At 35.3% G+C, this 12,906-nt stretch overlaps 1 protein-coding gene across 4 annotated transcripts in view; it reads right to left on the bottom strand.

Annotated features, from left to right (window-relative positions):
* KHDRBS2 (KH RNA binding domain containing, signal transduction associated 2) overlaps positions 1-12,906 on the bottom strand; it is a 349,112-nt gene that overhangs the window by 25,848 nt on the left and 310,358 nt on the right. For 3 of the 4 annotated variants that reach the window (XR_015802677.1, XR_015802678.1, XR_015802679.1), the window contains exons 9-10: positions 10,182-10,355; positions 8,157-8,208 (exon numbers count right to left, since the gene is read on the bottom strand). Coding sequence is in view for 1 of the 4 variants with exons in the window: in XM_088162239.1 (XP_088018365.1) it covers positions 10,258-10,355 (98 nt within the window). In the remaining 3 variants the exon portion in view is untranslated. Of the gene's footprint in view, positions 1-8,156; positions 8,209-9,243; positions 10,356-12,906 lie in introns of those variants that run through there. The other variant, XM_088162239.1, reaches the window with a different exon arrangement.

Genomic DNA, 12,906 nt, shown 5'->3' with positions numbered 1-12,906 from the left:
CTGGGAAAGCCAAGGCTTGCACTTAGCCTTAAACAGAATTTCACAGTCAGGCACAGCTGATGATGACACTTGTAACTGATGAAAATCAGATCCAAAGAGTCTTTATAAGATCTCAAGATAACATGAAACACAGCATTAGCAAGCTTTTACTTTGAGCAATTTGCCTACACTCACACAAAAGTCTGCTGACAGAGATGCTGAAGGACAATATAATCCATTCCTCTGTTTTAGCCAAACTCAGCTGTTTGCCATTAAACACCCTCCAAATCACTGGGAATGTCAGCCAGTGGTTCTGTGGCTAAGAGCCTATTTGAGCACACAACCCTTACACATTTCCAGACATCAACTTGTACTTTAGGCAAGACTGCAATTAAAAATACGAGCACTGGGAAAATAAATCTGAGTCAGGACCATTCTGGTGGTGTTGTCTAATTTTCTAATACAGAGCTTTTGCTTGTTCTACATATTTCTCCTGACCCCTTTACCATGCACCCCAAACATATTTTTCTGGATCTGACAGAAAAAAAGATTTTTTTATTTTTCTGAACTGTTTAGCACTTTGACCAAAATCCTTGGGTTGAGCAGATACCTATCTTGGAAAATTTAATTTGAAGTGGATACAGTTGCATTTATAGAACATTTTAATGGCAGATAATATGGCCAGCCCTGCCAAAAGTATATTTACAAGAAAAATGAGAGAAATGAAAGCATGGTAGATTATACTTTATAGCTTGTTCTGTATTTTATCTGTGAGAGCTATGAATGAGAATGACTCATTGAAATATGTCCAGATGAAGAACCTGGTATAAAGTGTTTTTTTATTAAAAACTGATCTGCTTTCTAGATCCTTAAAGATATTCTTAGGGTTATTTTTGGTTGACTGTGTATTACAAAATCAGGTGCCTTATTTCCATTAATTTAGCTAAGCAGACTCCAAAGTAGAAAAACCCAAACAAATGACTCTGAATCTAAAATTATCCCTAAATTGGTCTAAAATAGAACTTTGGTTATTTGTAGAACTGTCAGCACTATAAAGTTTAAGAATATGTATGTTTTTAGGGTCCAGTCCAACTGTGCTCAGTGCTAGGGGGAGGACATTGGCATTACCAGGAGTCTCAAAGCCCCTGTCAGTGTTTTGAGATGTCTTTCTTGCTCATCAAAGACATACAGCATGAGAAACTTACCATGGCAACAGGCAGCTATAGAAAAAAATAGGGTTATAAAGGAAATGGATGAAGATAATAATAACTCAGTGTAAATCTGGCATATGGAGATAGGGTCCCTATACACACACATTCTGCTGTGGCTTCATCCAATTGCCTGGCCAAGTCCAGCAGGCACCAAGTGATGACAGTACAACTGCCCCGTGGACAAGAGAGTTCAGTGCTCAAAATAAGTCCCAGCTCAGAATGCATCCTGTGTTTCATTTCCTGATGAGCTTCTACCCTCACCTGCTGCTTTGCTAATTGCACTTCATTACATCACTTTGACCTGCTGAGTGACCTTAGCCAAATCATGTAGCTTCACTGTTTTTCTAACTGTCCACTATAAGGCAGAGATTAAAATACCTGCTGCCTTCAGTAAGCATTTTGAGTTCAGCACAGAAATTTTCTTCTATGCTCTGTGGGTGTTATTTCATCTTTTAAGGACTATGCAGCATTATTGGGGTCCCCATAATTCTTTCACGTGAGCACTAAGTTCCCTAAAGCACATATCCCACATGCCTTCACAGTCTAATGGGCAACCCATTTTTGCCTTAGATCTGCAGAAAAGTTCAGTGATACAAAAAGTATTGTGCCTCCTTTAGAAATTTGGTAGTTCTCATGAAAATAAAGTGGTGACTATCATGAATGGATGAAATTGGTTGCCAAGTCGAGATCTGAGCAAGCAACAGTGCCAAGCAAGTAGCTTCAACTGAATATTTTTCTTGTGGGAAAATTGGTTATGATGACATGAAAAGTAAAATCTTGCTATGGTACTGTATCTGAAGTACTTTTCCTGGATCAAAGTTTTTTCAGACTGTTGCTAAGCAGGACATGGGCTGGAATGATGCAATCCAGTCCTTAACAGCTAAGTTTTCTGTTTGAATTTAATTCAATTGTAAAACTGTCTACAGATTGCATTCTGAATTTCATATTCCCTTTTCAGTCCTTGATGGCAGCATGGATTTATAGTATATGAAACCTGAGTAAGATCTGCAGGATTAAATTCTAAATCAGAAAGCTACTTTGCTTAACAGGAATTCAGTGTAGTACAACATTCCTGTCAGTTTTTTGTATTTTTACATTTTGAATTTTAAACCAGATATTAAAAAGGTATCAAACACTAAAAATACCATACAGAATAATAAAAAGAATTCTATCAGTTTTAAATACTCAGAGAATGCCACACTAAGTTCCTGTATAATTAGAGAATAGCAGCATTTCATTTGAATGACAATGTCCTTGATTAAGTTTTCATCTAAAGTAGGTATATGAAACATCATGTTCTTCTGGGAAGAAGAGGAAAAAAAGTGGAAAAAAGAAATGAAAAAGAAAGAGGCTGCATTGGCAGGACTTTTTCCACTGAATTTTGCCACCGGTAGTACAGGATTGTTATAAAGTTTTGGAAGAAATACATAAATTATTAGCTGAGCAATGAATATGGAATTTAAAGTGAATATAGTAAATAATTATATAAAACACGTGCACACTTTTTTCTGTGTGCAGAAGTAAAGAAAGCAAGCCCACCCAGAGTGCTGAGTCACAGATGAGCAGCTGAGCAGTTTGTCCCTCTGACTTGGTGGTAACACAGTGTGAAGGTCTTGCAATGCAAGGGCACATAACAAAAGTATCCACTGCTCTCCTGTGAGTAAGCCATCCATCATGAGCTAATGCATCCAGTATGGCAACAACAGTGCCAAACAAGATAGAAGCAGCTATTCCCACACTGGATAATAATACTGTATAACAAGAAACTATACCTCCATTAAATCAATAAGGTATAGCAGCAACAGAAATAAACAAGAAACATTGTTTTCATAATTAATTCTACTCTTATCAGGGCATTGAAGCATTTCTGTTTTCCACCTTGTGGACCCAAATGTTGTGAAAAGATATTAAAAAGTTCTGATTGTTTGCATATAGCATCCTGAAAAATTCTTAGGGCATATGCAGGATATAGACGATCAACTGCACATCTTTTTCTTTCATATTTTTGTTTTTAATATGTAAATGATGACCTATACTGTTACAGCAGGGGTGTGATTTTCTTCCAATAAACCTTCCTTCTGATTTACATATTTAAAATATGACCACAATTGCATTTTCAATAAATTCTCTATCCTCTGGTAAAGCATACTAGGTGTTAAAATTAGTTCAATTAATTTATGAAAGGAGGCATTTATATATTTCAATAACTACCCAACACAGCCTTTTAAAAGGATTTGTAAGAAAAACAAATCTTTACAACAGTGACATGTTTTTAGTAGAACTTTAGAAATCTGCATTTCTTACACTTAAGTTGATAAAAATTGCTTCTCTTTGAGAATGAAGACTTTGTTCCAGATATGCATGATTTAGATATTTCAACATGTTCTGCCAAGATGTAACACAAATAACTTAGTCAACCAGAGACTGTGAAAGGACAGAAAATCTTTCCTTTACTCATACTGGCAGGCAGAGTTCACCTTCAGATTCCATGGTTTCAGAACACAAACACTGTATACAATATGTTTCCACTAAAAGATACCAGCATTCCATGTGCAAAGCTCATAAATTGTCTAATAGCTGTGTGTCAGCAAATCTTTCATGAGGAATCATTTACCTTAATGTTTCAAATGAGTGTTAGCATCTGACTGACAGGACCAGAAAGAAAAAAAAACTGAAGAAAAAGGAAAGGCTTAATGATTTCAAAGCTCTCTGTCAGGTTCCAATGATAAACAGTAATGACTAGAAAAAATTTAATTAGCTAACAGCAGAGTGGTGATGGTGATCATCTCTGAAGTCGTAACTGGTTTGAGAAAGTTACCTATGTCCCTGTTCGAACTCAGCAGACCAGTACAGTAAAATTGATAACATGTGACACTTTTTCTGGTAACTTTTGGGTTCTAATACCTGACAGAGGTCACAGAGTGCATCTAAGTTTTTAATGGAGGACAAAAATCTTCAGAAGATATTAGCATTATTTTTCTGTTCAGTATTCAAATATTTTTCAGTTTTTCCAGTGATTTTACTTGTTAATTCAGGTTATTTTTGTACTTAGACTAATCTGTTGATAACAGAGGATGACCTGAAATAATAACAAATATGATCTTTATTCTTTGGACACTAAATACAGCCAACCTTTCCACCTATAACCTTTCTTTTTGTGTAAAAACTTCATAATCTCTTAGTGAAATGATTTTTTTTTAACCCTACCTTGAAAAAAATGCGTCTACAAATGAACTCTGTCCTCCTGATCCCTAAAAATCCAGAGATTATGATATAGGGATAAACTGGTTCTTTGTCACACAGGATTAATTTATAACCTATTCTGTGATTCTAACTGTATAAATATTTTCCCCAAACTGGTTTAACTTCTTGCAATCTTGAGCCATTTATTGAAGTTCTACAAAATTATGAAATAATTCAGGTAATACTTATTAAAAAAAGCAAAACTATTTTCTTTAACATTTTTGCTAAGAAGATGTCTGCAAACATTGTTTAAGGAGATCATACTCTTCTTTAGATCTGGTATTTCCTTCACAAAAGAAATTACAGAAGACAACAGGAGAACAATTTTCTGTCAAAATATGTAGCTATTTAAGACATTTAGGTAGAGTTTCTCAGTTCTTTCCATTTTACACAGTTATTTTTCCATAAAAGAAAGGAAATTTACCAGTGAGCTTTAAAGAATATGAGGTATCTCTAAGAAAGTTGCATGAGGAACATGGATATCCAGTTCTGTCCCTACTTAACCTTTTTATACAGTCTTGACTTGTTTCTGCATGTGAATGCAATACAATATGGAAAATGTTCTAGGGCTTCCTTTCCTTAATGGATCACAGGCTTCCTTCACTCACTATCAAAGACTTTTTCTCTCCAATGTTTACCTAATTTGATAATTCTCCTTTACCTCCTTTTATATTTTTGTAGCTGCAATATTTGACTCTTGCAAAGCTTTGGACTTTGACAGTTCACAAAACAACACTCCTACTGTCAAACATGGAGGAAATACATCACTAATGTAGACCAAACTGTTTTTTATTTGAACACAATCCATTGGTCACATATTCTTTATTTTAACCTTCAGATAATAATCCTGGATGATATGTCATGAGGACTACCATAAATCCATATTATCATGATAAAATAATGAGCCTTTCAACAGATGCACTCATATATGTTAATTATCCTGATCCTAATGGTAACTTGGTTGCTTTACTACGTTCCTGATATGCAGCTCAGTACCTCAGTCGTGGCTGGGGTTTGGCAGCTGTTAATTAGAATAATAGACAGACACACGCCTTTCCATCCTCCCTGCTCACTCTCAAGGTCTGCACATCCATTTCCTCAGAGCCACCACAGACACAGTGATGTGTTTCTCATGCCCTCACTCCTCATCACTAACATCAGTGTCAGGCAGTTTGGAAGTCAGCACATGTCTAAATAAAATGGAGTAATTGTGGCTGGACTATGGAACGGGTGTGGAGTAAAGGGACAGAGATCACTTGGCTTTATGGCTGTAGCTCTGTCACTCTGAATGGAGGTTGAGGACCTCAATGAGCTACAAAAACATTGCCAATATCCTCTGTGGTGAGGTCAGATATACTGTGTTTTCTGAGGTTTTTCATTTATTCATGTGAAGATTTAAGATCTTTGTTTAAACACTGTAAGATAAGCCAAATAGGAAAAAGTTACGTGGTGCTACTTCATTTTCTAATAAAAGTTGCTGCTCTAGAAATACCTAATTTTTTCAGTTAGGATGGCTCTTGAATACAAGCAAAATATAATTTGCTGATGTAACTACTAAAAAAGTGCTAAAAACTATATTAGCACTACTTTCTTCTGAAGATCAAACTTCTATATATGAGGTCAACAGTATGAGGTCAGATACCCAGATAAACAAAAAAAACACTTAGAAATATTTGAATAGAATTTTTGAGTTTTTAACTTCTCTTTCCCAGTGTTTTAACTTATTAATTTTGGTATTTTGTATTGCTTTTTTCTTCATATTACAAACAAAACCAATTGGTAAATGATTAAGCCAAATAAAATGTTTGGTTGGTGACAAGTGTCTGCAGCATGAGTGAAATTACATGTTTTCTAGTAATGCACATAAGTTTTCAGGAACTCAGAACTGTGGCCAACCTGATGGTGGATGTGTGGAATATGTCACAACTTTTCATGGAAGACCTGAAGACAGCTGTTCATTAGAATAACCAGACTCTCTTGTTACTCCCTCAAAAAATAATAAAGTGGATTATGTTTTTCCCAAGACATAGCTGACTGACTGCAAGGCTTCTTCAGAAACAGTAGTGAACTATACTTTTAGTTAGCACTGAACAGCACATGCAGTCTTGGGTAATTTTTCATACTATTTTCCTGAAAATCAATAGGAAAGATGCTTGCATAAAGAGTTGCTTGCTTGAACTGACTTAACCTACTTTTTCAAAGTAATTCTTATGTAAGAATATTTCACAATGCACCATTTTACTGACATCTTCTGCCATTTTTAAAAATTTAAACAAGTAATGGCTGCAAAGTAGACTTGGAGACAGGAATATTAAAGGATACTGCTCTGCTATAAAGCTATATTTATTGAATTCCATCCTAAAGGAGTTCACAGTAGTTACCCTCACATAAAAATGTGATGCACAAGTGAGAAATTAATTTTATCTACTTTGCCCTGGATCTCCCTTAGATCAGGTATGACCTGCTCACAGCTTTGTGTTATTAATCATTTCAGTAAGGCATATGAGCATATGGAATAGTTATATAGTATAATATATAATAATCTATAATCACAATTATACCAGTATGAAACTATTTATATCAATGGAAAGAGTGTTTCTCTTTTCTGCAGAGATGTATACTGGCTGAAGCAAATGAATGTAAATACATGCAAGGTGGGTAGATGGAAGATTTTCCTACAGTGGTACACTCACACTGATGTGACTGTAAAATGCAGAAAAACCTTAATGTCATACTACATTATTTTGGTCTGTAGGGTGGTTGTAGCACATCAATAAAACCAATTTATAAAGATCTTGAGGAAACTCTCTGGAGAGGAAAATTAAACCCTTTATATCTTTTTTATACAACACAGCTTGAGGTTTGTAAGTAACTGCTGAATACCACTATACCTGGAAAATGTTCCATCATCCAGACCACAGTCATGGGGAAAGATGCCAGAGTAATAAATGTGTCTAGGACTGTGTATTTGTGTAATCTTTTCTAGTTAAGAATGACGACAAGAATTTGTATTTTTTGTGTTGTGATTAGGTCTCAGCACTTCTGAGTCCACGGACAAAGTTGTAACTGAGCTGAATTTTCATTTTTTGTTTCCAGCTATGACATTTGTCTTCAGTCAAAAATGTCCCATAAAACCTGAAGTCTATTTAAGGTCATCCAAGAGACACCTTTATGTTTAAATGTATTTAACAGATAAATATAAGTAATGCCTCCATCTGTGCCATTGCGTATTAATACCTAAATGTCCCTGCTTTTCTAAAGCATAAAAAAAGAAAAATCTACCAAGCCTAAGAATAAATGACAAACTTCCTGCCTCTATACAGATACATTTTTCATAGGAAGAAATTTTAAATGTTTTCAGAAGCAAAGACAAGCTAGCATTGCAATTTTTTTTGCTATGTAACTAGCCAAAATGTAGGCATGCTTTTAATAAACAGAAGCTCATGTTTTTAGCAAGAGCATTTATAAAGTACACCATCTTAATATTTACCATTAAAGGCTGTATGACAAGACTTCTTTTATTGAAATGAAGAGTATCATAACATATATGTAAATGTTTTGATTGCCATTATATCATAATCACTATGCTGATACGCAAAGAAACATTGCTGGAAAGGCATTTATTTTAAAACTGTAGCTGAATACATTTTCGTGCATTAGTAAAAGCAAATTCAGAGAGAAAACAGGGAATAGGAAAACCTCCTGAGATGCAGCAGAGCTTACCTGACCACTTCCCAGCAGATCTGCTGCTTAGCTGTCCAGTGCCTGTGAGTCTCTGAAATAGCGAAACAGAATAAACTCAATGTAACCATCATGCAGCCGACTAAATTCACTTTAACACTTCAAAGGACAAAACATACTCATCATAAACTATTCAAAAAGAGCTAGCATGCAACTCCAGCTGCAAGAGATTTTGTTCACAAACTGAACAGCAATCGGCCTGTACTTTAGTCGCATCATCAAAAAAGTAAACCAATCACATTGACAAAAAGCCACTGTAAACAAAAAGACTGTATTGAAAGGATTAACAGTTTTGGCATCCCTACCATCAAGTCTTCTGTTTTGTTTTTTTTTTTCTTCATCAAAATTTAGGTTATATATTTGTTGTTAGCAAGAGTTGCATTACTATTATTGTTAATTTTAGTTCTGTTTATTACCTTGAGGGTTATATATTGTAGAATAATTTTGTTGTCACTAGTTAATGTTAATTAGTTGTTTTAATAGCCTATATACCTATTTGTTATCTTTTGGTAGGTTTACTTTTTTAACTATCAGTAACTTAATAACTGAGAATATTTTACATTACTGTTGCATACTCAAAATTACAGAGTTACTATTAGTGTTACCTGTTTAACGTTTAGTCATCCTTTGAGTCCTGCGACATATTTCCTTAATAATCATCAGCCATCAAGTCTGATAGTCTCAAAAGAAATATCAGCTCTCTAAACTGCCTTCAAGGGCGGTGATTTTTAGCACTGAAAATTACAAATAAAGTTTTTGAAGTTGAGTACCAACAGCTGGGCAGTGACACTGATGATTTGTTTATCAAGACAAATTGTTATATACTACGAAAAATGCAGTCAACGCACTCCTCTGAGTGAAAACAAATAGGTGAATCTATGCAATGCTTACATGTTGAATGGCATATTTAATGTGCGGGGAAACTCAAAGGTTGAAGAACTAGCATTTAGACAGTCTAACAGTGGTAAGTGGTAATCTTACCTCTTTAAACTCCATTACATTCTCACGAGAGACATGCTAATACAAACAAGTCAATCAGAGTTTGTGTTTAGCAAGATCAAGCTTAAAGGATAGTTTAAAATCCATTTATTGTTCTAAAGCATTTTTTTCCATTAACATGTTATACATTAGTGGATACTAACCATGATTCATGTAACAGTTTAGTTTGTTAACTTTTATATTATTTAACAACCAGAAGTTATTAATACAACTTTTAAAGTCTTACACAAAAAATCTTAAAACAGGCTTGGGTTCATTTTTGTAATTTTTATATAAAAAACATTTTAGGCATCTCTTGAAAAAGAAATAAAGCAGGCATTTAAAGCTAGAAAACAAGTAATTCCAAATTTAGTTTGTTACAAAAGGTTTCAGCTTTATTGACAAATTATGGCAAACATATTTGACAAAATTATGGTTTCCTATTTAGAGAAGCTTACACATGGAACTTTAAGTGATTTTTTTAACAAATACAGGTTAAAACACTGAACAACTTCAGTTAGCTACATACATACAGTAGCTGCTTGTTTTCAACCCCATTAAAACATCATTTAAAATTAAATTTACAAACTTAATATCGAGCATCTTAATCTAAACTAACATATATTAAAAAAGACAGGTTAAAACATCTTATCTACAGCTTGATTATTGGCTGGCTGGAAAAAAAACAAAAAGCCCAAACAAAAAAAAACTCCCAAAAAACCCAAACATATTACAGTCTTTCAGCAACCCTAAACAGAAACTCAGGCTTAACTAGTATGTAGAGAGACTCAAGAGCTGTAACAGTGTCATGCTTTTTAGTTACACACAGCAATGAATACAACCAACAGAACATCATCTTTGAATAGTTTATAGACAATGCTTGCCAAAGGTTTTTTGTCTGTTTTTTTTAAGTCCGTGTTATAAAATAATACTAATGCCAATGTCACGCCAATGTTATAGGAAATACAAGTAGTACATAGGATAATAATGAGCAGTAATCCCTAGGATAGAAAAGAAATGGACTATTACTTGTCTTGTTGCTGTTTATGTGGAGACCACAGGCTATTAATTGTCTTTGAGAGGAGGTCACAGATGAGGAGGACCTTCAATATCTACCATAGGGGTGTTCCCTGTAACCCCCTCTGGCTGACCTTGGAGGTGGTGCCTTTAGGCTGGAACGGGTCGTGGCCCATTCTTCTTGTGCTACAAACAGAAGAGAAAAACAAGTTTTGTAAATATCTAAAACTGAAGGAACAAAGGGATGCCACTGCTAATGGCTGTCAAAATTCTTGAGGGTTCTGGCTGAAAGCTTTAGAAAAACAAAATGAGGATGGTTTTATCATCCACTTCTTTATCCTCCCACAAAAAAACTTACAGACAACTAACCTACTTCTCTACACAGGCAACCTATCTATCTTGGGAAGAAATAAAAAGCCTTTACTCCTTCACTTTCAGCAGAGAATGAATAACTACTGTGTTGGCGGTACAGTCAGCTCTGGAAAAATCACTGCATTAGTCTGCCAGTTCAGAATTTATTTGATGTTTTGAGTTTCTAATACTTAAGTTAAAGCAGAAATTTGAATAGCATTTAATGCAGTTGATATGGTAACAAGATGAGGAGTTGAATCATGAAAAGATAAGAAAGATAGATTTGATTTTTAACTTCCATTTGAGACCAAAAGAAAGAAAATAATGGAAGAAAAATGTGTAGAAGTGAAGCTACAACATTAAGCAAGAGATTTTACTTTGCAGTATCTTTACAACACTTTTTCAAATTTGTTGAATCAAATATGCTCAGAAAGAATAACCTAAAAAATGTAAGTCTAATTCAGTTTTTACGATGCTTCTATAAATCTTCTTCTTCCCTGACATGATATTTCTGGAATTAAACCCTCCCAAAGGTGCAATCAGTAAACTCTCTACAGTCCCGGTCCAGCAGTTGAACCCAAAATGTGAATTATCTCCTAAATCGCCCAGTGGGTCATCAAATGATTTCTGATTTTGTCTTCCACTGACTTCAACTGATCCTACTTAGAGTGATTAAAACGGACATGCACAAACCACAGTGTATCATATTACACCAGAGTGCAAAATTGCTGGTAGCCTGTTTTTGCTAATGACTGCTGACTTTTGTGGTCACTAAGAACATAGTTATCACGAGGCAGAAAATACTAAATGGTTTAACCAGGAATGAAATATGATTTTTGCAAAAATATGTGACAGTAAGAAAGGAAACCCTGTTAAAATTCTGAAAGCTATTTCTTCTCTGCAAGATGTCTTCTCTGCAACTGCACTTCATTATCCCATTGCTTTGAGGTATGAGGGGAATAGCAGCTGTAGAGCTAAAGTGAGTTCAAGCGAGCATGTACGGAGTGGGCATCTCTGGAAAAGATTTGGTAGCAGCTGATCTTGCTATGGAACAAGAAACACTCCTATTGTGATTTTTTGGTGCACTTCATTTATTTTCTTTCTCTTTGAGTTCTTCAGGATGTTCGCTTTTTGAGTATCAGGGGTTTTATGGTCACATGAAACCAAAGTTTACTGTGGAAAGCTACTGCCTAAAGGGTTGAAGAAGTGGCAGCCAATATGATATAGTTCTAAATCGTCAGGTCTCTCATTCCTACAGGGAATAAGTTTCTGTATAGTGAATTTAAAAATCCTGTCTCTGCAGTATGTATCATTACACCCTTTAAAAATGGCATTTTGCTGTAAATTTTTTCCAGCTTCAATTACCCTTTGCTGAAGTGTTACTACATTTGCAGAGAGGCCTTGGGGACATGAGAAATTTATACGGAAAAGAGAAGCTTCATTTATATAAATGAAAATGACTGAAGTAGTAAAAATATTCCGTAAATGCACAACACAAAGACAAGCCAATTTCTTGTTCCTTTTTAGTCCCCTCACCACTGTCCAGATTGAACCATCTTTATGTAAAGATGAAATGTACAGTCTTTTTGGTAGTACTCATGCAGTAAAAAATTACTTTGTATTACCAACTGGAGGAACTGCTTTTCCTTTACTGTTCTTATAGCAAATTGCTCCCATGACTGTACCAGCTTCTGATATGGAAAAAAACCTGAATCATAACTTGTGACACATGGTGGACCTATTTGCTCGATTTCAAACTTTAACACCATCATTGAAATGTGACAGGTGACAGCTAACAGCTCCTGTTGATATTGCATGATAGACAGTACTGCATTAAAAGGTGAATCCATAGCCAAAACAGATGTGGAAGTTTTGAGACTACAGCCTTCAACTGGGAAAATCCTGGTGCCTACCACTCATACAGCAGTAAAGGATTATATAGTTACTGTGGAGAAAGCATGATAAGGAACAGCAAAATCAAGAGTCTCTGAACCACACGTGCCAGTATATTACTAGATGCAACCACACCAAAAAAGAAATCAGATTGCTAGATTTTCCTAGAGGGGTTTTTAATGAACAATATACCTGCTAGTAATTAAGGGTTCCTTGACATGAAAGCTGCTCTTTCATGTCTTCCTTCCAGAACTCCAAGTTAACCTTTTTCTTTCAGCACCAAGGGAAGAAAGGGAGCTCCTGAGAATGGAAATCTCTATCTTTGGGAACAATCTTAAAAGGCTGGAGTCCTACAGACTGCCTCAGCAGTCACACAGGGATTTAGGTGGCTCGTTGGGCAGCAGAAAGGTTGAAAGTTTGATTACCAGGCTGAGTTTCACTGTGAGAACAGGAGAACAGTGAGCAAGCCTGATCTTCCCCTAAAAGACTGTGC

This window comes from Sturnus vulgaris, chromosome 3, assembly GCF_052056855.1.
Source record: "Sturnus vulgaris isolate bStuVul1 chromosome 3, bStuVul1.hap1, whole genome shotgun sequence".
Classification (NCBI taxonomy): domain Eukaryota; kingdom Metazoa; phylum Chordata; class Aves; order Passeriformes; family Sturnidae; genus Sturnus; species Sturnus vulgaris.
Note: the sequence above shows the minus strand (reverse complement) of the source record. Positions and strands in the feature narration are given on the sequence as shown.